General features: G+C 46.5%; 1 protein-coding gene across 3 annotated transcripts in view; it reads left to right on the top strand.

The window, feature by feature from the left end:
- Positions 1–27757, top strand: part of LOC147103523 (syntaxin-2-like) — a 94383-nt gene that overhangs the window by 9363 nt on the left and 57263 nt on the right. For all 3 annotated transcript variants that reach the window (XM_086011891.1, XM_086011893.1, XM_086011892.1), the window contains exons 3-6: positions 1267–1366; positions 20740–20814; positions 23840–23913; positions 26970–27078. In XM_086011891.1, the coding sequence (XP_085868017.1) occupies positions 1267–1366; positions 20740–20814; positions 23840–23913; positions 26970–27078 (358 nt within the window). The remainder of the gene's footprint in view (positions 1–1266; positions 1367–20739; positions 20815–23839; positions 23914–26969; positions 27079–27757) is intronic.

The following is a 27757-nucleotide window of genomic DNA, read 5'->3' as shown; positions in this document are numbered from 1 at the left end:
CTTTTGCTACGACCTCTTCCACCCCCCCCCCCCCCACACAACCAAATTTGATGGGCATGCGGGCAACATGCTGCTCTGTATGTGTTTGCAAAATTATCTGACTCCCACCAGATCCCCATTTCCCCCTTGCTGAGGAAGTACTCCCTCTCACTGGGTTGTCTTAATAAGAACATAAGAAATAGGAGCAGGAGTCGGCCATTTGGCCCCTCGAGCCTGCTCCGCCATTCAATAAGATCATGGCTGATCTTCTACCTCAACCCCACTTTCCTGCCCGATCCCCATATCCCTTGATTCCCTTAATATCAAAAATCTATCGATCTCTGTCTTGTATATACTCCACGACTGAGTCTCCACAGCCCTCTGGGATGGAGAATTCCAAAGATTCACCACCCTCTGAGTGAAGAAATTTCTCATCTCAGTCCTAAAAGGCCGACCCCTTATCCTGATACCATGACCCCTGGTTCTAGACTCTCCAGCCAGGGGAAACAACCTTCCAGCATCTATCCTGTCAAGCCCTTTAAGAATTTTATACGATTCAATGAGATCACCTCTCATTATTCCACATTCTAGGGAATATAGGCCTAGTCGTCTCAATCTCTCCTCATAGGACAATCCCCCCTTCCCAGGAATCAATCCAGTGAACCTTCGTTGCACTCCCTCTAAGGCAAGTACATCCTTCCTCAGATGAGGTGATCACATTGAAACATACAAGATTCTGAGGGGGATTGACAGGGTAGATGCTGAGAGGTTGTTTCCCCCGGCTGGAGAGTCTAGAACCAGGGGTCACAGTCTCAGGGTAAGGGGTCGGCCTTTTAGAGCTGAGCTGAGGTGAGGAGGAATTTCTTCCCTCGGAGGGTGGTGAATCTTTGGAATTCTCTGCCCCAGAGGGCTGTGGAGGCTCAGTCGTTGAGTATATTCAAGACAGAGATCGATAGATTTTTGGACTCTAGGGGAATCAAAGGATATGGGGATCGGGCAGGAAAGTGGAGTTGAGGTCGAAGATCAGCCATGATCTTACTGAAAGCCGGAGCAGGCTCGAGGGGCCGTATGGCCGACTCCTGCTCCTAATTCTTATGTAAGTGGCTTATCCTAAAACAGGAGGCTCTGAAAGCACCAGTTGCGTTATGTGTTTATACATTGCTGTAACTGTACGTTATCTAGATGTGCGATCCAGTTTTTATTTTGGTCATTTATGCCAATTCTCTTAAACTGTTGAATTGACTGTACCAATACAACTTGGAACTACAGAAAAGATTTCTGTTATAGGTTGAGGAAATCCGAAGATACATTGACCGTATTTCTGATAATGTGGAAGAGGTGAAGAAGAAGCATAGCATCATCCTCTCGGCACCCAACCCTGATGGGAGTAAGTAACGGCTTGAGAAAGTTTCTAAGTTGCAGCTGCGTTAATGTTACACAGATGTTCTGCTCACAGTTTGACATTAGTATCACGTGGTTTGGAAGTTGCAGTAATGAAAAGCCGTTTGGAATTAGCAAGTAGACCCAAGGAATTTAACCAGCTCCTACCCGCAGTTCAGGAAATGCTGGACCCAGGGTCAGGACGGTATAGAGTCTCTACTGTCTTGACATTAAATGGATTCCTGATGAAGGGCTGTAATAAACAGGAAATTAGATTTGTTGGGGAGTGGCTCCATTACAGCCAAGACTTTTCTGCAAATAGCTGAAAACCAATGTTGATGGAAGGAACACACTCCAGGGAAGGCATTGGTGAACCATCCCCAGCATGTGGACTTCAATATATGTGCTCGTTTTATAGTGCTTTGGTCCCCAGTAATGATGACGGGATGGGTCTGTTGCCTGGATTGGTTGTGATGGATGGGACCTTTTAAATCTCAGCGCTCACCACCATTTCCTGACTTTGGGTAGGAGGTGGTTAAATTCATTGGTTGTTTCTTGTTCAGGTGGCTCTTCATTACTGTTCCAAAACCAGCGACACTACAGTCAACTGAGAGCAGATCTGAGAGTTTTGAGCGCAGCAGAACACACACTGACATGCCCTTCGCTGGAATAGTAGGGAAAGGGATTTCGTAAAGACATGTCGTGTGTTTGTACAGAAGTCACTGCAGTGTCAACAACTTGCATTTATATACTGCCTTTAACGTAATAAAACATCCCAAGTAGAGCAGAGAAGGCTGAGGGGGGGACCTGACTGAGGTGTACAAAATTATGAGGGGCATAGATAGGGTAGATAGAAAGGAACTTTTCCCCTTAGTAGAGGGGTCAATAACAAAGGGGCATAGTTTCAAGGTAAGAGGCAGGAGGTTTAGAGGAAAAACGTTTTCACCCAGAGGGTGGTTGGAATCTGGAACTCACTGCCTGAAAGGATGATAGAGACAGGAACCCTCAACATTCAACAAGCATTTAGATGAGCACTTGAAACGCCATAGCATACAAGGCTACGGACCAAGTGCTGGAAAATGGGATTAGAATAGACAGGGCTTGATGGCCGGCGCGGACATGATGGGCCGAAGGGCCTCTTTCTGTGCTGTATGACTCTGACTCTAAGGCACTTCAAACAAAAATTGACACCGAGCCACAGAAGGACTTTCATCAGTTGGTCAACACTTTGTCGAGTATTGCTGAGGAAGCACAGGATGAGGACGAGGCCAATGTTGACCTCTTGGATGCTCCACTGACCACTGGGCAAATAGAAGCCTCTAGAAGGTCTATGAAGAATGACAAAGCATCGGGACCTGATGGCATTCCTGGAGAGACTCACCAGATTGGATGTAGAAAGAAAGAACTTGCATTAAAACAGCACCTTTCACAAGCTCACGGTGTCCCAAAGTGCTTTACAGCTAATGAAGTGTAGTCACTTGTAATATTACAGCATCAGTTCAAGCTATGCGAGAGTAAAAGGGTACAAATAATTGTGTCTATTTTTAATGAGTTAACTGAAATTGCAAGTTCTGAATAGATCGCCTTTTTGGGCAAGGGTATTAAGGGTTACAGAAGGCTATTGGGTTATTTAGTCTGTTTAAATCGACTTCAAGCTTTAATGTTCGAGGCATTTCCACCACCCATGCAACTTGATTCAGCAGCAAGTCATGATGCTAGTATCTACTTTAGCTCCATTAGCTAATTATATATTAGAATGAAATAAATGTTAACATTTCCTAGTAAATTCATGCATTTATTTTGTAGTTGGCCAAGGAGCTGCAATTTTATCGTCGCTCCGTGATTTGCTGAGTAACTTAGTCTCCGGATGACTCCTAGGCTAGGCTTGTATTCCCTTGAGTATAGAAGATTAAGGGGTGATCTAATCGAGGTGTTTAAGATGATTCAAGGAGTTGATCGGGTAGATCGAGAGAAACTATTTCCTCTGGTGGGGGGAGTCCAGAACAAGGGGGCATCACCTTAAAATTAGAGCCAGGCCGTTCAGGGGTGATGTCAGGAAGCACTTCTTCACACAAAGGGTGGTGGAAATCTGGAACACTCCTCCACCCCCCCCCCCCCCCCCCCAAAAAAAAAAAATCTGTTGATGCTGGGGCTCAATTAAAAATTTCATAACTGAGGTTGATCGATTTTTGTTAGGCAAGAGTATTAAGGGTTACGGAACCAAGATGGTTAATTGTGTTGAGATACAGATCAGCCATGACCTAATTGAATGGTGGAACAAGCTCAAGAGGCTGAATGGCCTCCTCCTGTTCCCAAGTTCAGCAAGTTTATGAATTGAATGACTGTCATTCAGACCCAGAGTTGGCCGGTCTCCGCTGGAGCAGAAGTAAGGGAAGTGCAGTTGGCCTGAGGATATGGAGAGGAAGAATCAGCCGAGATTCCCTTTCCTGCATGTGTTGGGTGAGGAGAGGATTGGGGTTGGCAATGATCCCTGCACGGTCAAACAACCTGCTGGCACTCGCTGTCCGACCTCACGCATGGCGTTACAGCCGCTGGAGCAAGCTATTGGATCACTGCTGCTGGGGAAAAGAGTTGACGTATTCAGGAGAAGCAGGGAGAAAATTGGCGAGGAGAGGTGCGGGGAAAATGGGAGTCAGTTTCAAAAAGAAAACTTGTGGTTAGGGTTTAGCCAATCCCTCCACGGCTCTACATAGTAAATAGTTAGTTATTAATTATTGTGGGTGATTGGTCCACACCGTTTGGTTAATATTGCAGTCTATATTTCTGTGGTAATTATAATTGTAGTCTTATTGTACAAACTGAGGGCAGTCGATCTGTATGAAGGCCATTCTCATTGGAAGATCTCCCTCTTCTTTAAGACGCTCCTTAAAACTTCCCTCTTTGACCAAGCTTTTGGTCACCTGTCCTACTATCTCCTTATGTGGCTCGGTGTCAAATTCTGTTTGATAATTGGTCTTGTGAAGCACCTTGGGACGTTTTACTACATTAAAGGCGCTATATAAATACCAGTTGTTGTAGAGATGTAGCAGCATAACAGCACAAGGAGGCCATTTGGCCCATCATGCCTTTCCTGTGTGGAAAGACTAGAAAAGCATAGAAGTTGTCATTGGGCCTATTGTGTGTGACTCTCGGGCTGGCTCTCCGTGTTGTGCACAGAGCTGAGAGGGAGGAATGCTTGAGGAATTTGAGTCAAGATCCTTCAGGCTGAAAGGGAAAGTTTGAGTTGAGCGGTGGCCGGATATATAGTGATGAGGCAGTCTTTGCGAGTTCTGATTCAACCCATAATGGGAATTCTAGAGATTTCCAGATGCCACATGTTTGCGGTTTGTGATTAAGCTTAAGTGTTGGGGAGATGTGTGTGGTAATTCAGCAGTGTCATTGATTCCTGCCGTGGAATGGCAGTCAGCATCACATCTGTGTGGTTGTTGAACAGGAAAATGAGAGCGATAAATGAAATGGTGGGGAAATGAGGAAAGGGCGACACTTCTCTTTCTCTCGCGCGCTCTCGTCTCTTCTCTCCCCCACCATACCAGTGAAACAAGATGATTGCCAGTTAATATTTGGTAAGCAAGGGCAGCCGGGAAAGGAAGTTGTGTCTTGCAGTTGTGTGGCAATGGACACCGAGCCCCACTTACTGGACATGAGAGCTTTACTAGCTGAGGATTTCTGGCTGAAAGAGATTGATTGTGTTTACACTAGAAATTGCATTACCTGAAAATGAAACCATCGCCATAAATAGTTGGAAATTCTATACATTATATGAACAACGTGCATTTATATGCAGTATAATACCTTTAACGTAGTGCTTTCTTAATGCTATTAAAGATCTTTCAACTTTCTCAGTCATGTGCAGGTTGAGAAGAACTTTATCAAAGTAATTCTTTGAACTTGACAGTCCGCTCCTTTCAGATGTGTTTTTTATACGTGAGGTTTCCAGAGTAAACTCCTTTATTTGTAAAACTGGACATTTCCTGTACAGAGGATTGTGGTGCCCTTTTCTTGCTGTTAAACCTTGCCCGCGCACAGACCAGGGCCTGAGCTAAGGAAGCGTGTGGAAAACTTGAGTCTCCGTGTCCTTGTTTCTGGGAAACCAAGCATACCCTGGAAGGGTTGGTCTGCTTACTGAGTTGTCGGTCTCGAGTTGCGAGCCATTAAAATGTGACTAATGAGTGGGTAAATTCAGTGCAGGTGGCACACCAGCGTGCTCTGTGGTATCTGTTCAGTCACACTCGAACAGTATTATGAATTGTCGCGTACACACTTCTCTCCTGACCGAACAGTTCAGCTGAGATTTTTGCCACTTAGAAGAAAGACTCGCATTTCTCCAGCACCTCTCACAACCTCGGGACGTCCCAAAGCGCTTTACAGCCACTTTCTGAAGTGTAGTCATGGTTGTAATGTAGGAAACATGGCAGCCAATTTGCACACAGCAAGCTCCCACAAACAGCATCAGTAGGTCTGAGTGGCATGTCTGCACCAAAATGCAATGACAATTTGTGGATCATTATGAAGTAGGAATGAACCATGATCCCTTTTAGAAGTTAGATGGTGCGGTGAATATTGGGTTCCTTGTACTTCAGCCTGCCTGATTCTCGGATATTCGCTGTGCCCAGGTACAGACCCAGGCAATCCTCCCCTTGTGCCTTATCTGAGGAATGACTTGGGTTTGGCTGGTAGGTTTTGTTGAGGTGCGTGTGATTGCTTGTTCAGTGGCATTAGAGCCCTGCGATATGAATAAAACAGTTTTCAATCTACTATTGATTGAAGCAAAGGATAATCTTTTCAGATTATCTGAATGTGGTGGGATTGAGGGGGGTGGGGGTGGGGGAGCCTAGGACAAGGGGACATAACCTTAAAACGAGAGCCAGGCCATTCAGGAGAGAAGTTAGGAAACACTTCTTCACACACAGGGTGGTAGAAGTGTGGAACTCTCCCACACAACGCAGTAGATGCTAGCTCAGTTAATAACTTTCAATCTGAGATTGATAGATTTTTGCTAGACAAGGGTATAAAAGGATACGGAGCCAAGGCAGGTGGAACTAGTTAAGATACGGACGAGCCATGATTTCATTAAATGGCAGAACAGGCTCGAGGGGCTGAATAGCCTCCACCTGTTCCTTTGTAATCTATGTGAATATTTGAACACAACACAAGAACTTGGAGTAGGCCATTCGGCCTCTCGAGCCTGCCCCGCCATTCACTAAATCATGGCTGATCTTCTACATCAACTCCACTTTCTTGCCCCCTCCTCATATCCTTGGATTCCTTTAATGCCCCAAAACCTATCGAGCTCGGTTTTGAATATACAATATACGCGCAATACTTTGGCATCATTTTTTGTGCGTCAGCATTATAATTGGAGTAGCAGAGAAGTGCCGAATTATTTAACATCTGTCTGTTTTGCCTTGGTATCCAGGAAGCACTAGAACATTGTGTTTTCCTGCCCTGTATTGGAGTCTCTGCAGCTGACAGCTGGGTGTGTGTGAAGGCTGGCTGACAGTTCAGCTGATGTGTCAGACCTACACAAGGATGTGGCAGGGAAGTAATTTCAACAGTGGCACTGCAGCATAAAAGGAGAAGTGCTCAGCTCTTCCTCATTTTAAGATTTTTAACCATAATTACTGTGCACGAGTTCCATTGAAACAGTGTTTAGTTACACTTGATATCTCCCAAGTACTGTGGGCAATCGAGAAGTCGTGAGTCTCTCCCAAAATAACTGCTTCGTATAGTTTTAGTACAGCATCAGCAATAATCAACAAATCCAGGCTCTTGGAGGCACTGGTTTGAGTATTACAGCTTTTCTGAAATGTGGTCATTAATGTGTTGGCTCGTGTGTAGGGCCTGCACTGGTACACCTCTGCAGTGCTTTTTTTGTGCCCTTTCAATGTGAAGGTGTGTCCCAGCCACCAGCGCACCAAGCTCTCCCATCATCGTTTTGTTAAAATGTTATTGCCTGTGAAGTGATGCATGTTTGGAAGAAGAATGAGGGAGAGACAACTTAAACTACAATTTTAAAAGGGGGCGCAGGAACAGAGCCCTGGGGGTGTGCGTACACTAATCTTTGAAGGTGGCATCACAAGTTGATATGGCTGTTAAAAAGGCATACGGGATTATAAATAGGAGGTGTAGAGTATAAAAGGTTAGGCCTCAGCTGGAGTATGGTGTTTAGTTCTGGGCACCACACTTGAGGATGTCAAAGCCTTGGAGAGGATGCAGAGGAGATTGACTGGAATAGTCCCAGGGATGAGGGATTTCAGTTATGTGGAGAAACCAGAGAAGCTGGAATTGTTCTCCTTAAGGTTAAGCGGAGGTTTAATAGAGGCGCTCAATATTATGAAGGGGTTTTGATAGAGTAAATAAGGAGAAACTGTTTCCAGTGGCAGGAGGGTCGGTAACCAGGGGACACAGAGTGAAGGTAATTGGCAAAAGAACCAGAGGGGAGATGAGAAGACATTTTTTTATGCAGTGAGTTGTTGTGATCTGGAATGCGCTGCCTGAAAGGGTGGTGGAAGCAGATTCAATAGTAACTTTCGAAAGGGAATTTGACATATTCTTGAAAAGGAAAAATGTGCAGGGCTCTGGAGGGGGAGTGGAACCAATTGGCTAGTTCTTTCAGAGCCGGCACAGGCGCGATGGGCTGAGAGATTCTAATTGCCTTCAGTGCAACACTTCCCACCCTCGCACATCAACCTTTATAAAAATGCTCAGTGATCTCTTGTGACATAACTTGGCTCAGGTTAGGCGGCACACTGCTTTATAAAAACAAGAGCATGACATCATTTTAAGGTGGAATTATTTTTAAGGTAGCCTGTGCAAGTGCTGTTTATCTTTGAGCTGAATTAGAGGTTAATTGTTGGAAAGGGGGTGGATCTGCAGATTGGGAGGTCCTTGTAAATTTACAAGTCAGAAGAAACCAGCATGAAGTAGCTGACTTTAAAATATCTAGTTTTGACATTTTGAAATTATGATCAGTGGATGCCTGATCCCTGGATTAGATTTCCTAAGCCGGTGTGAGAGATCTGTGTTTCTTCAGAGGGTACACTGTTAAGCCAGAAACATTATCCCAGGTAACATTAAGTGTGTTATTATGCTGTGACGGTGCAGTTGGGAGTGGCAGATGTAGCCCCTTTTAAGGCCATGGGTCTAATTGCTGTGGTTTCTCGAGGTCAGTTAGAGGCCAATTGACATCTGGAACTTGCCAAGAAAAATCAGAAGAAATGAGCAGGAAATTATTAGCTTTGTTGATGGTTGACACTTAAGAACTTTGTTTATATAGCAGAGGTTCTGCTAGTTACTAACGGTAATTTGATCCGCAATGTATTATTCTGCTGCTAAGGGGAGCATTGCCCCTTTAAGACCGCAGTTTGATTAAGTGAAGCTCCAAGCACAGGTTAATTATTGATCAGGGAACTTTGCCAATTGGAAAGTGCCTGTAAGTTTCAGGCTCAAGATCCCATACCAGCTTTTTTCTAAATTGTCACAAAATGTAACATCTGGCCTGTGTGGTCTTGTGTCTATCTCTGTCCTTGCCTGAACTCTGTAGAAACTAGTTGAGATCAGGAATGTGTTGAAGTGACACCCTGCTGACACGCGCCGTGGATTTATTCAGCAGGTGGTTCCATTGAGCTAGCTGGAGTCAGCGATATCTCCGCTCCTGGACGCTGAGCTGGAGTCAGCGATATCTCCGCTCCTGGCTGCTGAGCTGGAGTCGGCGATATCACCGCTCCTGGATGCTGAGCTGGAGTCGGCGATATCTCCGCTCCTGGCTGCTGAGCTGGAGTCGGCGATATCTCCGCTCCTGGCTGCTGAGCTGGAGTCAGCGATATCTCCGCCCCTGGACGCTGAGCTGGAGTCAGCGATATCTCCGCTCCTGGCTGCTGAGCTGGAGTCAGCGATATCTCCGCTCCTGGCTGCTGAGCTGGAGTCGGCGATATCTCCGCTCCTGGATGCTGAGCTGGAGTCGGCGATATCTCCGCTCCTGGACGCTGAGCTGGAGTCGGCGATATCTCCGCTCCTGGACGCTGAGCTGGAGTCAGCGATATCTCCGCTCCTGGATGCTGAGCTGGAGTCAGCGATATCTCCGCTCCTGGACGCTGAGCTGGAGTCGGCGATATCTCCGCTCCTGGCTGCTGAGCTGGAGTCAGCAATATCTCCGCTCCTGGACGCTGAGCTGGAGTCAGCGATATCTCCGCTCCTGGCTGCTGAGCTGGAGTCGGCGATATCTCCGCTCCTGGACGCTGAGCTGGAGTCAGCGATATCGCCGCTCCTGGATGCTGAGCTGGAGTCAGCGATATCGCCGCTCCTGGATGCTGAGCTGGAGTCGGCGATATCTCCGCCCCTGGACGCTGAGCTGGAGTCGGCGATATCTCCGCTCCTGGACGCTGAGCTGGAGTCGGCGATATCTCCGCTCCTGGACGCTGAGCTGGAGTCGGCGATATCTCCGCCCCTGGACGCTGAGCTGGAGTCGGCGATATCGCTGCTCCTGGACGCTGAGCTGGAGTCGGCGATATCTCCGCTCCTGGACGCTGAGCTGGAGTCGGCGATATCTCCGCTCCTGGACGATGAGCTGGAGTCGGCGATATCTCCGCTCCTGGACGCTGAGCTGGAGTCAGCGATATCGCCGCTCCTGGACGCTGAGCTGGAGTCAGCGATATCGCCGCTCCTGGACGCTGAGCTGGAGTCAGCGATATCGCCGCTCCTGGACGCTGAGCTGGAGTCGGCGATATCTCCGCCCCTGGACGCTGAGCTGGAGTCGGCGATATCTCCGCTCCTGGACGCTGAGCTGGTGTCGGCGATATCTCCGCTCCTGGACGCTGAGCTGGAGTCGGCGATATCTCCGCTCCTGGACGCTGAGCTGGAGTCGGCGATATCTCCGCTCCTGGACGCTGAGCTGGAGTCGGCGATATCTCCGCTCCTGGACGCTGAGCTGGAGTCAGCGATATCTCCGCTCCTGGACGCTGAGCTGGAGTCGGCGATATCTCCGCTCCTGGACGCTGAGCTGGAGTCAGCGATATCGCCGCTCCTGGACGCTGAGCTGGAGTCAGCGATATCTCCGCTCCTGGACGCTGAGCTGGAGTCAGCGATATCGCCGCTCCTGGACGCTGAGCTGGAGTCAGCGATATCTCCGCTCCTGGACGCTGAGCTGGAGTCAGCGATATCTCCGCTCCTGGACGCTGAGCTGGAGCTATCGGTTTTCAAAGTGGCCGCCAGGTTCACTTTTTGCCTGGTATGTAGCTAGTATTGCAGCAGTGAATTATACTCTGCGGTATTCTGTATAACTTCAACACGCATTTAAATGCATCCAGAAATTTGTTTATGAAAATTGCAAGTGAAATTTCTCCTCGCTTTACTCTCTCCACCTCAGCATTAAATTATTGCAAGGGGTTGGAGTACAGGAGTAAGGAAGTCTTACTACAATTGTGCAGGGCATTGGTGAGACCACACCTGGAGTACTGTGCTCCGTTTTGGTCTCCTTATCTGAGGAAGAATGCACTTGCCTATGAGGGAGTGCCAGAAAGGTTCACTAGATTGATTCCTGGGATGAGAGGGCTGTCGTATGAGGAGAGATTGTGTAGAATGGGCCGATACTCTCTGGAGTTTAGAAGAATGAGAGGTGATCTCATTGAAACATACACGATTCTGAGGGGGATTGACAGGGTAGATGCTGAGAGGTGGTTTCCCCTAGCTGGAGAGTCCAGAACCAGGGGTCACAGTCTCAGGATAAGGGGTCGGCCATTTAAGACTGAGATGAGGAGGAATTTCTTCACTCAGAGGGTTGTGAATCTTTGGAATTCTCTACCCCAGCGGGCTGTGGAGGCTCAGTCAATGAGTATATTCAAGGCTGAGATCGAAGGGCTGTATGGCCTACTGCTCCTAATTCTTATATTCTTAAATTGGTTCTTAATTGCTTTGGCAATATTTTATTGATGGAAACCGTGACCATACTTGGGAAATCCTCAGGGATAAAGTTTCTGTTTGCGCTCACACTCTTTCTCTTTTCCAGAGCCACACCCCACTTACCCAAGCCCAGAAAGAGTGGGCGTAGATTGATCAGTACCAGGACCGTCAAGTGTGAGCGTGGAGTTTAACTAACTTAAACCGTGCAGTTTGCCAACACAGCTCTGGTAATTCGAGGCGTAGAGCATGAAAGCAAGGAAGTTATGCTGAACCTTTATAAATCTCTGGTTAGACCCCAGCTGGAGTATTGTCCAATTCTGGACACCACACTTTAGGAAGGATGTCAGGGCCATGGAGAGGGTGCAGAGGAGATTTGCTAGAATGGTTCCAGGGATCAGGGGGTTCAGTTATGTGGAGAAATTAGAGAAGCTGGGATTGTTCTCCTTCAGGTTAAAGGGTGGTTTAATGGAGGTGTTCAAAATCATGAGGGGTTTTGATCGAGTAAATAAGGAGAAACTGTTTCCAGTGGCAGGAGGGTCGGTAACCAGAGGACACAGATTGAAGATAATTGGCAAAACAACCAGAGGGGAGACAACTTGTCCAGCTCGGTCCATTAGTTTGCAAGATTATCTGGTACTGAGTGTCAGAATCCCAGCCCCAGTGACAAACCTATTGGAGTGCCAAGGATGGTGGCCTCTGAACTACTCTACCGTTGCTAAGCATGTCAACTTGATCTAAAGAGACCCTGCTTATCTCCCCTCGCAACCCTTTTAACTGGCATGGTTTGAAATCCACGTGGTTACTTGTAGTTTAAAACTAAATTAAGTTGTATTGTGTCTTGGCTGAACTGAAAACTGATGTTGAGCAGCATGACCTGGTCTTTGGCTAAATACAGGACTGGCATTGCATGGTTTTATTTTGAACTAGCAGCAATATAGTTTACAGTTTCTAGAATGTTAAGTTTTGCGGTTTCTAGAATCTATCTCTGCATTTTTATTAAAATCGGTATGTCCTGTCACCTTTCCGTTCAAAGGACCTATGCCAACTGTCCCAATGGGATCTTCAGTGCAGTGTCCACACCACGTGACACAGGATTTCCCCATTAAAGTGCTGGCTGGTGATTCTGCTGTTCCACACACTGGCTACTAGGCAGCTTGGGGAGCAGATTTGTCGGCCTTCATCTGAGAACTTTTTCATGTGCCGTTTTTGTGCAATAACTCAAACTTCTAATTTTCAAACATATTTAAACACTAAAGTCGCATATTTCACAATAACTTGGTTAAATTTGTCCATTGAGTTGTCTTTCAGTGTTGTCATTAAGGTTTTTAATTGAATGCCTCGGGCTCTCAGTAGCCTGGTCAATATACTGCGATAGTTGAGCAAGCTTTGGATCAAGTCTACTGCAAATTGCGTGTGCTCAGAATGCAAACTGTCCGGATTGCAATCTCTGCACGCTGAGGATGTGCAGATTATAAAAATCCCCCACAAGTTATATGTGCATCAGCAGGAGCTGGCCAGTTTCTTCGCTTTATCCAAACGACTGAAAGAAACTTGGAGATTGAATTTTCAAAATCTTTTATTTCAGGCAACGGATGAACTGATATAAATACATCACAATTGTGCTTTCCTATTGTGAACGCTTCACGGAAAAACAGAAGCAGAACGTGTGACCAGTAACAGCGATGGAGTTAAAAACAGCTGTTGGCGTTTAGTTGCTGCTTTGAAAAAGAAAGCAATGTTTAGCGAACAGATCATCGCTTTTGATTTTATATATTCAGTTTAGAAACCCCTTTTCTGAATTATACAAGTCAGCAAACTCTTTAATAGTGATCACCTGGCACTTGTTGGGACTGCATATCAAGCAATAGTGCACCCCATCCCATAATCTTCTGCCCGTACATTTTAACAAGCAGAAACTTTATCCTTAAATACTTGAAGGCAAGAATGTGCTGATGGGAACTAGCTGGTGATGGGGGGATTGGTGATGGGATCGTGCAGGGTGGGGGAGGGTGATAGTTTGGATCCCAGTCTCTTGGGCCCCTCCCAAGGAGGTTAGACCCGGGTCCCTATAACACTGTCCGATCCCAGCAACCTCCAGTGCTTCCAACCTCATAACTGAGTCCTTCTGGCGCTCCATCCTTGTATTTCCTCGCTCCCCTCTCCCCCACTTCTAAATCTCTCAGCCCCATCTCTGTGCACACAAATCCCTAGACTGCATTCCTAATGCTCCCTAATCCCATAACCACCCCAATGCTTCCAGATCTTTAGAACTCACTCCCAATGCCCCCAGATTCCAGCACCTGCTCCAGTATTGCTTGAAGCTCCCTCTCTGGGTGACCCTGGAACCTTTAGTCCCCTTCCCAGACCCTATAGAAATGTCATAGAAATTTACAGCGCAGAAGGAGGCCATTCACTCGTGGCTTTCTAAAGGGAGTTGGATAAATACCTGATAGAAAAAAAATTGCAGTGCTATGGGGAAAGAGCGGGGGGGTGGGACTAGCTGAAGTGCTCTTGCAGAGAGACGGTACGGGCCGAATGGCGGCCTACTGTGCTGTAACCATTCTGTGATTCTAAGATTTGCCGCATCATGTCTATGTCGGAAACCCTAGAAACCCACTTCAAAGTACTGCTGGACTCTGCACTCTCATCCTGTACCAGCTGACTCCAGGGCTACCCCAGTCTCTGCACTCTCATCCTGTACCAGCTGACTCCAGGGCTACCCCCAGTCTCTGCCCACTCATCCTGTACCAGCTGACTCCAGAGCTACCCCCAGTCTCTGCACACTCATCCTGTACCAGCTGACTCCAGGGCTACCCCCAGTCTCTGCACTCTCATCCTGTACCAACTGACTCCAGGGCTACCCCCAGTCTCTGCACACTCATCCTGTACCAGCTGACTCCAGGGCTACCCCCAGTCTCTGCACACTCATCCTGTACCAGCTGACTCCAGAGCTACCCCCAGTCTCTGCACTCTCATCCTGTACCAGCTGACTCCAGGGCTACCCCCAGTCTCTGCACTCTCATCCTGTACCAGCTGACTCCAGGGCTACCCCCAGTCTCTGCACTCTCATCCTGTACCAACTGACTCCAGAGCTACCCCAGTCTCTGCACACTCATCCTGTACCAGCTGACTCCAGGGCTACCCCCAGTCTCTGCACTCTCATCCTGTACCAGCTGACTCCAGGGCTACCCCCCCGTGCTGATAGGCCAGTGCCCCTGGTAACAGGACTCTGCTTAACACCACCTGTTCTTCTAAAACCTTCATCTCGCTGCGAGAAATGCCACAGGAGATTTACTAGTAATGTTAAATGTCCTCTCACGCTTACTTCCTGTGACACTTACCCCACTTTGTTAATAACACTTCCGTTATGAAATAGCATGTCCTCCAACTCTGAGAGAAAAAAGCACAGAAGATATGCTAGTACGTTAAATAATGTAGAAATTGACTAAGGGAAATCCATGTGTATGCAGACTCTGAAATGTTGGCTGAATGAAGTTGTCATTTTGCTTTGTCATCTGCCAGTTTCCATTAGGGCGGTGCAATATATACTCGGGTGTAATCTTCGCTGGCAAGTGAAAGCATGACACAGTCAAATGGACTAAGACAGCAACGGGATGGGGTTAGCTGACAAGAACTTATCTCTGCGAGCACAAACTATCCTCTGGTCTGTAGGCGCAGGCCATTGGAGACCTCGCACACTGCTCTGTGCGTAGTCCTTAACATTTTCTGCCTATAATTTAGTAAGATGATGTGGGACGCAGTCACTGTTTCTGCAGATTTTGGCACTGAATAAATGTTGTCTGGTTTGATAACTTCAGGATGTCTTCCCATATGATCCATACTGGAATTCCAGATGGGATATTGGGAATTGCCCTGCATTGGACCAAATACTAAGGACAATTTTCCCCTGTTTGGGGTCGGGGGTGGGGACAGGAAAGGAAGAGCGCAGAAAATAGATGCAATTTTTAAATACCGGGCCAACTGAGGTTGTGAATTTTTATTTACCGGAGTCCTGAGTGAGTGTTCCGATATCTGCAGCTTGAGCCCAGTCGCCCAATGAGAGAACTTGCATTCCAACAAAATAGTGCTTTCTGCAACTCCATTTATAAATTTAAACTAAAACCATTAGAGATTAAAAACAATTAAAACGTTTCAGATATTTTCTCTTGAAGCTTTTCGAATTACTTTAAACGGGGAACATGAGCATTTCCGTGTAAGTAGTTTGATATTTATGAAATGATTTGAGCCAGCTGCTTTGTTTCAATCACCGAGCTGTAGCCAGGTTGGTGAGACCGTTGCCTGTTTGGGATGGGAGTGTGTGCAGGAGAGTGAAGAGCCCCTTTCACATGAAGATGGTAAAGGAAAGATCTGTTGCATCAGCTAAAGACATTTATTGCATTTTTCAAAATTCAATTTTGTCAAAATATTGTGTGAACATCATTTTATCCCTAAAATATTTTCAAAATCGTTCTCTGAGCATAATTTGGGAGTTTTTTGTTTTCTCTACTAATAACTTTAATTTTTCTTCCATGTGAACTGTAGAAAATAGATACAAGACACAGTTTTGCATCTGAGCGCAAACTAACTGGAACTTGATGAGCTTGGGGGAAAAACCAGTCAACTTGCAAGATGGATGTAGCCACTTAGCCCATCTAAACCCGGCCACCCAGACAAGCCCTGCAATCACCACATCTCTCTGCTTCACTGGTTGCTGCTGCAGACCTGCTAAGGACAAAGTCTGCTAATGCCCCAAGATAACATTCAACTTTCCCCTTGGCTCACTCAACGCCATTCTTGGATTGCCTCAGAAAAGTCAACCCTAGAACAAATCCATTAAAAATGGTCAGGCATCTCCAATCGGGTTCCCGCACTTCCCACAACACCGAAGAACCTTAAACAAAGTCTCAAAAATCATTCTCTGAGATTGTGACCAGGATACGTTATCCCTTCGTGACCTCTCGGCTTGGTTGACCTCCCTCCAACGCTTGATTTCACTCTTGCCTATCCAATCGTGGTTTCTCTTTCCACATCCGAGCTGTAACCTCTGGAGTCCCCTCAAGGACCTATTCTTGGCTGTCGTCTCTTCCTCATTGACAAGCTATCTCTTGGCATTGACATCAGGAGACATGTGGCCAGCTTCCACATGCATGTTGATAACCCCCTGCTCTACCTCTCCATTGCCTCTTCTCTTGTCCGACACCCAGCCGTTGTCTTTAGTCCTTGCCACAAATTCCTTACCCTTACAACCAGCTCCACCCCCTTCCTGCCCACTGTCTCCGGTTCAAACGGACTCTTTGAATCCTTCACGTCCTATTCAACTCCGAGCTGAGCTTCCCATTCCAAATCTTCTCCCTCAGAGCGACCACCTACTTCTACTTCCACCTCCACCTCACCTCAGTCCTTTTGCTGCGAAAACCTTCATCCACATCTTCTGTCACCCCCAGACTCGACAATTGTATTGTCCTCCTGGCCCGCCTTCCACCCGGCACCCGCCATAAATTTCAGCTTATCCAATACTCTGCTACCCGTATCCTATTCCGTACCAAGTCCCGTTCACCCCTCACCCCTGTCCTTGCTGACCTACGTTGGTTCCCGGTGTCCCAACGCCTCAAATTAAAAATTGTCATCTTCATGTTTAAAGCCCTTCGTGGCCTCGCCCCTTCCTATTCCTCTAACCACGCCCCCGACTACCACCCTTCCCCTTCAACTCTCCATCCCTCAGATTTAGCCCCCCCACACACTCGGGTTCCCTCCAGAAAACAAAAAGTAGGGATAAACGGTTCTTTTTCAGGATGGCAGGTGGTGACTTGCTGAGTACCGCAAGGATCGGTGCTTGGGCCCCAGCTATTCACAATCTATATCAATGATTTGGATGAGGGGACGAAATGTAACATTTCCAAATTTGCTGATGATACAAAGCTAGGTGGCAGTGTCAGTTGTGTGGAAGATGTGACGAGGCTTCAAGGGGATCTCGACAGGCTCAGTGAGTGGGCGAGAACATGGCAGATGGAATATAATGTGGATAAATGTGAAATTATCCACTTCCGTAGAAAAAACAAAGGCAGAGTATTTCCTAAATGGTGAAAGATTGGGGAGTGCAGATGTTCAAAGGGACCTGGGTGTCCTTGTACATTAGTCACTGAAAGTGAATGTGCAGGTGCAGCAAGCCATTAGGAAGGCAAATGGTATGCTGGCCTTCATTACAAGAGGATTTGAGTACAGGAGTAAAGAAGTCTTACTCCAATTGTATAGGGCCTTGTTGAGACCACACCTGGAGTACTGTGTAAAATTTTGGTCTCCTTACCTAAGGAAGGATATACTGGCCATAGAGGGAGTGCAACGAAGGTTCACGAGATTGATTCCTGGGATGTCGCATGAGAAGAGATTGAGTAAACTAGGCCTGTATTCTCTTGAATTCAGAAGAATGAGAGGGGATCTCATTGAAGCATACAAAATTATTACAGGGCTTGATAGGGTGGATGCTGGGAGAATTTTTCCTTCGGCTGGGAAGTCTAGAACCAGGGGGCACAGCCTCAGGATAAAGGGTAGGCCATTCAGGACTGAGATGAGAAGAAATCTCTTCACTCAGAGGGTGGTGGATCTTTGGAATTCTCTACCCCAGAGGGCTGTGGAGGCTCAAGTCATTGGGTATATTCAAAACAGAAGTCGATAGATTTCTGACTAGTAAAGGAATCAAGGGATATGGCGATAGGGCCGGTGAATGGAGTTGAGGCAGAAGATGAGCCATGATCTCATTGAATGGCGGAGCAGGCTCGAAGGGCCGAATGGTCTCCTCTTGCTCCTATTTCTTATGTTCTAAATCTCCCCAGCTCCGTCTCCTTGTTTAAGACCCTCCTTCAACCCATCTCTTTGACAAAGCTTTTATCACTCCTCCTAATATCTCCTCTTGGTTCAGTGTCCGTTTTGTCCTCTATGAAGTGAGTCGGTGCATTTTCCTACATTAGAGGCGCTATCTAAATGCAATTTAACACTGCTTTCATGCTCCCTCCTTCCTCTTGTTAACCTGCACGTTGTGTAGCTGATTTAATTTTTTATTCGTTTCTGGGATGTGGGCGTCGCTGGCAAGGCCAACATTTATTGCCCATCCCTAGTTGCCCTTGAGAAGGTGGTGGTGAGCCGCCGCCTTGAACCGCTGCAGTCCGTGTGGTGAAGGTACTCCCACAGTGCTGTTAGGGAGGGAGTTCCAGGATTTTGACCCAGCGACGATGAAGGAACGGCCGATATACTTCTAAGTCAGGATGGTGTGTGACTTGGAGGGGAACTTGGAGGTGGTGGAGTTCCCATGCGCCTGCTGCCCTTGTCCTTCTAGGTGGAAGAGGTCGCGGGTTTGGGCGGTGCTGCCGAAGAAGCCTTGGCGAGTTGTTGCAATGCATCTTGTAGATGGTACACACTGCAGCCACGGTGCGCCGGTGGTGCAGGGAGTGAATGTTTAAGGTGGTGGATGGGCTGCCAATGAATCGGGCTGCTTTGTCCTGGATGGCGTTGAGCCTCTTGTGTTGTTGGAGCTGCACTCATCCAGGCGAGTGGAGAATGTTCCATCACACTTGAATTTGAGGGACGAGGCACATTGTGTCATCTGCCCTATCAAACCACTTGTGCATTAAGCACGTCACCTCCTGGAGAGATGGGCAGATGAAATGTGCCTATTATCTCCTGACCCTGCTCACGCAAACCATATTTGGGAGGCGGGGAGCAGGTGTTTAAAGTAGGGGAAGGAGGTTGAACATTATTTGAAAATGAGATTCTCGGCTGGTTACTGCCCTGTTTTCTGTAACAGATGCAGTTGCATAAAGCAATCATTCTGAGTTTGATTTGGTTTAGTTCTGTGCCTATGAATAAATAGGATTGTTTATGGATTCCAGGTGAAAATTTCAATAATTTGCTATGTCTTAATCCTTCGATTTTATGCAACTAAAAATACTGTACAGAAAAAATGGCTCGTTAAAGAACTTCCCACAGAACCTAGCTGAAATCGGTCAGTGCTTCACAGTGTGTAATGGGCTGGATGGCATTGGGCCTGGTCAATGCGAGCTGTGTATCAAATCTGCAGTCAGAGGTTAAATCAAATTCGGACAAGCTTTGTGAGGCAGGCGAGGGTGGGGCAGTAGGGGAGGAGTTTTGTCCCGCTGGGGGGGGCAGGGGTTTTGTCCCGGCGGGAGGGAGGGAGCGAGACGGGGGGGGGGGCGGTGGTTCTGTCCCGGCAGGAGGGAGGGAGCGGGGGGTGGGGAGTTTTGTCCCGGCGGGAGGGGGGGGGGGGAGTTTTGTCCCGGTGGGTGGGGGGGGCGGGGGGGAGAGTTTTGTTCCGGCGGGGCTTTGCAGCTGCTGGAGTGTGACTTCAAGACAAAACAGAAAATGCTGGAAATCCACAGCAGTCGTTAGCATCTATACAGGAAACATGACCGGTTATGGTGTTTCAGGTGTGTGCCCGTCAAGCGACTGAAACAAGACGTGGCTCAGTGGGTAGCACTCTTTCTCTCGCCTCTGAGTCAGAAGGTTGTGGGTTCAAGTCCCACTCCAGAGACTTGAGCACAAAAATCCAGGCTGACACTCCAGTGTGGTACTGAGGGAGTGCTGCACTGTCGGAGGGGCAGTACTGAGGGAGTGCTGCACTGTCGGAGGGGCAGTACTGAGGGAGCACCGCACTGTTGGAGGGGCAGTACTGAGGGAGAGCTGCACTGTCGGAGGGGCAGTACTGAGGGAGCGCTGCACTGTCGGAGGGGCAGTCCTGAGGGAGCACTGCACTGTCGGAGGGGCAGTACTGAGGGAGCACTGCACTGTCGGAGGGGCGGTACTGAGGGAGCGCCGCACTGTCGGAGGGGTAGTACTGAGGGCGCGCCGCATTGTCGGAGGGGCAGTACTGAGGGAGTGCTGCACTGTCGGAGGGGCGGTACTGACGGAGCGCCGCACTGTCGGAGGGGCAGTACTGAGGGAGTGCTGCACTGTCAGCGGTGCCGTCGTTCAGATGAGACGCTAAACCGAGGCCCCGTCTGTTCTCTGGTGGATGTAAAAGACCGAAGAAGAGCAGGGGAGTCCTGGCCAATATTTATCCATTAACCAACATCACTAAAACAGATTATCCGGTCATTATCATATTGCTGTTTGCGGGATCTTGCTCTGCGCAATTTGGTTGCCGTGTTTCCTACATTACAACAGTGACTACACGCCAAAAGTAATTCATTGGCTGTAAAGCGCTTTGGGATATCGTGAGGTTGTGAAAAGCGTTGTATAAATGTAAGTCTTTCTTTCTAAATAAATGAATAAATAAATAGTGTTACAGAGATAGTGAACTTGAAAACAACATTAAGGGCCGATATTAATAACGCATTGCTGAGAATTTCCTTCCTTCGCAATCTGAATGGCCGTTTAACATTTTTTGATTCCAATATTCCTTTTTAGAAGTTTGGAAGTTCATTCAAAACTTTGTTTTCTCCTCTTAAAAAGAAGCCAAAGAAGAACTGGAAGAGCTTACACTCGCCATCAAGGGAACTGCAAACAAAGTCTGCAATAAGCTAAAGAGTAAGTGCTTTCAGACGTCCCAATGAGAGATTTTATATATTGGTAGCCAGAGGACACAGATTGAAGATAATTGGCAAAAGAGCCAGAGGCGATATGAGACATTTTTTACGCAGCGAGTTGTTGTGATCTGGAATGCGCTGCCTGAAAGAGCGGTGGAAGCAGATTCAATAATAACTTTCAAAAGGGAATTGGATAAATACTTGAAGGGAAAACAATTGGAGCTATGGGGAAAGAGCAGAGAAGCAGGATTAATTGGATAGCTCTTTCAAAGAGCCGGCACAGGCATGATGGGCCGAATGGCCTCCTCCTGTGCTGCATCATTCCATGATTCGGTGATATATAGCTGCTTCTTGCACTAATCTATACATGGTCCCTCCCTCTCTCCCAAGTGAAATCCCGCCACTTCATGGCTCGGGTGGGTGAACACAAGCAGCCCTGAATTATCTACGTCTTTAAGGATTGTGTTGTGTTCATACTCTTCCCAAATGTACATGCAGTTCAGTAGCAAAGAGGAAAAAAGATTTGTTTTCCTCCTTTCCCACCCCCAACTCAGGAGACTCCACTGAGAGAATATCGTCTTGGCACTCTGGAGTTTATGGGTATTGCACCTACACTCACGGGCTCCGTAAGAGGAACATAGGAACAGGAGGAGGCCATTTAGCCCCTCGAGCCTGTTCTGCCATTCAGTCAGATCATAACTGATCTGTGTCCCAACTCCTTTGCACTGTATCCCTTAATACCTTTGGTTGACAGAAATCTACCAATCTCCGATTTAAAATTAACAATTGTGGAAGAGTTTTCCAAACTTCTCCCACCCTTTGTGTGTTGAAGTGTTTCCTAATTTCACTCCTGAAAGGCCTGGCTTTAATTTTTAGACTATGCCCCCCTAGTCCGAGACTCCCCGACCAGCGGAAATAGTTTCTCTCTGTCTACCCTATCTGTTCCCCTTAATATCTTGGCATGTAAGGAGCAGCGGTGTGGGTCACTCGCCCTCGCCTGTATTAGATTGCGGTGACGCACTTCTCTTCCCCGACCAGCACTTGTGCTGACGATAACATTCTTGCATCCTGAAGGGCAGTTTATAAATTTGATGTCTCTCTTGTGTTTGTTGAAATAGATCATTTGATATTTGGCATTGTAGTAAGCGTTGTTTTTTTTCTTGAGTCGTTTCAATTGTCCTTAATGTTCTGTTTCTAAAAAGCTGTCTTCATGTAATCTTGGTAACAGATTGAAGCTTTATTCATGGTTAAGATCCTGTCATAAGCTGTCAAAACAATCCGATTCCCAGTTCACCAGATAGTTAGAGGTGAGGAAGACCATTCTGCCCATATTCATTTGTCTATTCAGAAGCACCTAATCCCTGAATTCCCCACAGCTTTGGGTTTGATTAAATGACCTTTCGCAAGGAATGTTTGTCAAAAGCCCTTTGGAAGTCGAAGTGCATTATATCGTAGGACTTTGCATTGAGGATATTGCTTCCTCGAAGAGGTTGGTCAGCCGTGATCTCCCTCCTGAATCCACGTCGGCTACTGTTTACCATGTTATTATTCAGATAACCCTCGGGTTGCCTCCTGATCATCAATTCCATTTATTCTGCATGGAGACTATTGGGTCTGTTGTTGACTGTCTGTTTCATCCCTCTTTTTGAACGTGGACCTTGTTAGCCTGTTTCCAATCTACTGTTGCCTCCCCAGCATCCCGCGCCCCTCATAAAAGTCAATGCCGCACTCACCACTCTGGGATGTACGGTATCTAACCCTGGTGTATTTTGTTTTGCATCCTTCTAGCCTGTCTAACACTTCCATCTCCTTTATATTGATGCTATATCTGTTTAGGGGAGGGTGTGTCATTCAAGTCTTTCCTTGTGATTGCTTGATCATTCAGAATATTAAATATCTTGTGCTTGTCCTCCATCTTTATTCTGTTTTCACCTTGTCTCTGACTGCCCTCTCACTGTTGTACTGAAAGGATTGTCACTGTTGTATTTAGTCTCAGCTACAGCGCTTTTGTTTCTAGGCCCCTGACCCTCTGAACATCCTTTTAAAATTTCTTTTCGTTCACCCCAGTCAGCCCCTTCCCCTTTCTCTCATCTGGACATGAGGTCAGTTTTCCTGTTTATCATGTTTTTCATTTGTTAATCCAGTTTAGGTCACATTTTAGTCTTGAGTTTATTTTGTTTGATACTTATCCTGCATGCTCAGTATTATGCCTTTAAAGGTGCTCCACTTTCTTCACTCTTCTGTGTGTGAAGAAAAAATTCCTAATATCAGTCCTAAATTTGCCTTTTACTAATTTGAGCCTATAGTCCCCTGTCCCACACGCAGCCTTAATAATCTGGATTTATGTTTCCGATACTATTAACAATCTTGTATACCTCTATAAAGTCAGCTGTCGGACATCTATCAAGATGAAAAACCCGAAGTTTATCCAATCTCTCCATAGCTGAGACCTCCAAGGTTAGAGATCAGATTTGTGGCTTGTCCCTGTACTGCCTCCAATGAGTCTCGCTTAAATTGCGGTGACCAGAACTGGGCATAGTACTCGAGGTGAGGTCTGCCCAGAGCACTGGACAGTTTGAACATGACCTCCTCCAATTGAATCCCACTCTTATGGCTCTGTGGTTCAACACCAGTTCTGACGAAGGGTCATCGACCTGGAACGTTACCTCTGTTTCTCTCCACAGATGCTGAGTATTTCCAGCATTTTCTGTTTTTATTTCTATTGGCTTTGTTGGTTGCTGCCTTACATTGGTTGGATATATTGATATATCGAGTCTCCATCAACCATGGCTATTCCAGCACCATTCATGGGCTCCAGCCCCATTCATAAAGTACGATTATTGCCCATTTTTCTTTCTGCCGCCTAGTACTTTACACTTGTCTGTATTAAATCTGCCATTGTTCTGCCCACTTGTATATTTTGTCCAAATCCTGTCAAACCGCACGTGAACATGTAGCTTGGACGTCACTTGTCCTTATTTTGCTTGATGCTAAACAATGATCCTTGCCTTTTATTTTAATTGTAGTTATAGAACAAAGCATTAAAGATGAAGACGATGAGAACCAAGGTTTAGTAGATTTAAGAATACGAAAAACTCAGGTACAGTACCATGCTCATGTTGTTCTAAGTGGCGTAGCAACCTGTAAAATGGTGGTTTGACTTATTTGCATGCCTCAGTGAAAGGGGCAGGAATCCTGGACATGCAAGCCGGTAATTCCTGGTTACATTTCATTTAGACAATGTGAGGAAACTACTGTTCATTGAATATTAAGACTTGACTAAGTCACTTTATTAAAGTGCAAGTTTGCACGGCACTTAGTTTGCAACCATTTCAATAGTACATGTTTGTGAAGATATCTTTAAACTGATGAAAGTAGAGTTTAAGAAGAAGTTTGGACTTCTTGCTGCCATTTCTAGTGCAGACATGTTCTCGTGTGACTGCGAGTAGATCCATCAACTCAGAATCTGCCACCCAATAATAAGACATTCCAGTTTGTATCCCTGGTTTGATTCCTCCTCTCTGCTGAGTTAGCTGTTCTTGAGCTGGGCTAGCGCGAGGGCTGCTCCAGTTGGCCTCACTGGCTCTGTGTTAGGAATGGGAAAGGGGAAATCAGTCAGGATTCCCTCTCCTGATTACATATGGCGATTGGATGACAAAGGAATTAGGTGCGGCTGTGATGCGCCCACAGTCAAATAGCCTGCTGGCACACTCCCTCCACGTGCACACACAGCCAACGGGTTATTGGGAGGTATCATTGAACGCGTATTCTGGGTGACGATGTGGGATTAGAGAGAGTGCCCATCGAAATGATATTGAAAGATCAGAGAAATAAGGGTATTGATTGCAACAGTGTAAAAACTACTTGGTGCTGGAGCAGGTAAATGGGAAGGTGGAGAGAGTCTTGATAATGGGACTTCATAGTTTCTCAACGGGAGTTGCTGCTTCTGATCAACTAAGATTGTATTTGCTAATCTTATAAACTGCACCTTGCTGTGACCAATACAATATTCCACTCACTTTAAGGTGCAAGAGGAATTGAATTTATATAAATTATATGAATGGGAGATATATGCTGCACAAACACTTGTCTTTGGTCTTCAGGTTATTTATTTTTGTGAAGTGTCTAGGATTGGTTGTCTTTTTTCAAAATCCAAACTGGCCTCTGGCCCATCAGTAAGTAGCTAAATGTGGACAAGTCTGACCATCCAGGGGTCATGCTAGGTCATAGAGTTCAGTGGTCCCAGGGGCCTGTGAAGCTTGTGACAGACATAGAAACATAGAAGATAGGAGCCGGAGTAGGCCATTCGGCCCCTTGAGCCTGCTCCGCCATTCAATGCGATCATGGCTGATCATCCAAATTCAGTACCCGGTCCCTGCTTTCTCCCCATACCCCTTGATCCCTTTAGCCTTAAGAAATATATCCAACTCCTTCTTGAATATATTTAATGAATTGGCCTCTACTGCCTTCTGTGGTAGAGAATTCCACAAGTTCACCACTCTCTGGGTGAAGAAATTCCTCCTCATTTCTGTCCTAAATGGCTTACCTCTTATCCTTAGACTGTGACCCCTGGTTCTGGACTTCCTGACGATCGGGAACATCCTTCCTGCATCTAGTCTGTCCAGTCCTGTCAGAATTTTATAAGTTTCAATGAGATCCCCTCTCATTCATCTAAACTCCAGCGAGTACAAGCCCAATCGACCCAATCTCTCCTCATACGTCATTCCTGCCATCCCAGGTATCAGCCTGGTGAATCTTCGCTGAACTCCTTCCATGGCAAGAACATCCTTCCTCAGATAAGGCGACCAAAACTGCACACAATACTCAAGGTGTGGTCTCACCAAGGCCCTGTACAACTGCAGCAAGACATCCTTGTTCCTGTACTCAAACCCTCTCGCTACGAAGGCCAACATACCATTTGCCTTCTTTAACCGCCTGCTGCACCTGCATGCTTACCTTCAGCGACTGGTGCACAAGGACACCCAGGTCTCGTTGCACTTCCCCTTCGCCCAATCTATTGCCATTCAGATAATAATCTGCCTTCCTGATTTTGCCACCAAAGTGGATAACCCCACATTTATCCACATTATATTGCATCTGCCATGCTTCTGCCCAATCACCCAACCTGTCCAAATCATCCTGGAGTTTCTCGGCATCCTCCTCACAGCACACACGCCCACCCAGCTTTGTGTCGTCTGCAAATTTGGAGATATTACATCTAGTTCCCTTGTCTAGATCATTAATATATATTGTGAATAGCTGGGGTCCAAGGACCGATCCCTGCGGTACCCCACTAGTCACTGCCTGCCACTTGGAAAAAGAGCCGTTTATTCCAACTCTTTGCTTTCTGTCTGCCAACCAGTTCGTTATCCAAGTCAATACCTTGCCCCCAATCCCATGTGCCTTAACTTTACACGCTAATCTCTTATGTGGGACCTTATCGAAAGCCTTCTGAAAGTCCAAATACACCACATCCACTGGTTCTCCCTTATCTATTTTACCAGTTACATCCTCAAAAATTTCCAGACTCTGCTATTCCCCTGGAGGAGAGAGAGATGTTAACCCATTGGTGAAATAGGAGAGGAGGGAGAGACCAAGTTGGGCAAGGTCCATAGTGGTAATAGAGTTGTCAATCCAGGTAGGATGCTTCAGGAAAGAGAACTGTTCTGCGTGTAGAAATGTAACGGGTTTAGAGTCACCACTGGAAGCTGCACGTGTTCCAGCAGTCTGGACTGTTCTAAACATTTCTCTGAATAACTTTTATTAAAAAAAACACAAGCTTGCTCACACATGTGCGCACATTCACACAGCAAACGTTGGGAACAATTGCAACATACCGGAAAATAATCAGTTATGCAGGTTTTGAAAGCACTTTCTGGGATGTAATTTAGTATATTGTAATTATACCTGATGTGGTAATGGAACAGGAGCTGGGTGTGCCCAAGGTTTAATGTTTGTGGGATTCAGGGACCTTGTATAAAGTTTAAATCAGTGTTGCGTGTATCTCGAGTTGTTCAAGCTTGGTGTCCTGGACTAGACATTGGTTTCAAATGACCATTCAAAGGTCTCTGTATTACATACAAACCCATTAGTAAGGGTGGGCCTGAGATCAATGTCTTTGCTTCCGTTAAAACATTTTCCTCCTTTAAATTTCAGCACTCGACTCTGTCCCGAAAGTTTGCGAATGTGATGACCGAGTACAACGAGATTCAGATCTTATTCAGGGATCGCAGCAAAGGACGAATTCAGCGGCAGCTTGAGATCAGTGAGTGACTCTTAGTGAGACGTCGGTTCGTTACAGCGACAAAGTGTAATGAAAACCCCAGACTGACATGATAAGACCTTGGTTTTCTGAATCTCCTCTTAAATATGACAACTAGATTTAATGTATTGCAAATAATGGGACTGAACACAAATTAAACCTGAACCAACAGGCCAGGCAGCACGGATGCTGCCTGGCCTGCTGAGTATTTCCAGCATTTTCTGTTGTTGTTTCAGATTTCCAGCATCTGCAGTATTTTGCAATTATATTAAACCTGAACCACATGTTTGATGAAGCTTTTGTGTGATGTTGGAATTCAAAAATATGGAAGTTATGCTCCGGTTGTACAGATGCCTCAGTCAGAACCCATCCGGCGCACTGCATTCAGTTCTAGGCACCGCATCTCCGGCAAGATATACTGGCCTTGGAAAGGGGCACAGCACAGATCCACCAGAAAGAGTTAAATTACGTGGACAGATTGCATAAACAAGGCTTGTACTCCCTGGAGCAGAGAAGGTTGAGAGGGGATCTAATCGGGGTGTTTAAAATGATAAAGGGATTCGAATGGGGTCGATCGAGAGAAACTATTTCCTCAGGTGGGAGGAGTCCAGAACAAGGACATAACCTTAAAATTAGAGCTCGGCCATTCAGAATGAAATTAAGCTGCAGTTTCTCTCACACA

Source organism: Somniosus microcephalus, chromosome 19 (genome assembly GCF_052327205.1).
Source record: "Somniosus microcephalus isolate GS21.2 chromosome 19, FLI_Smic_1.0, whole genome shotgun sequence".
NCBI classification, from domain to species: domain Eukaryota; kingdom Metazoa; phylum Chordata; class Chondrichthyes; order Squaliformes; family Somniosidae; genus Somniosus; species Somniosus microcephalus.
This window is presented reverse-complemented; position numbering and strand designations above follow the sequence as displayed.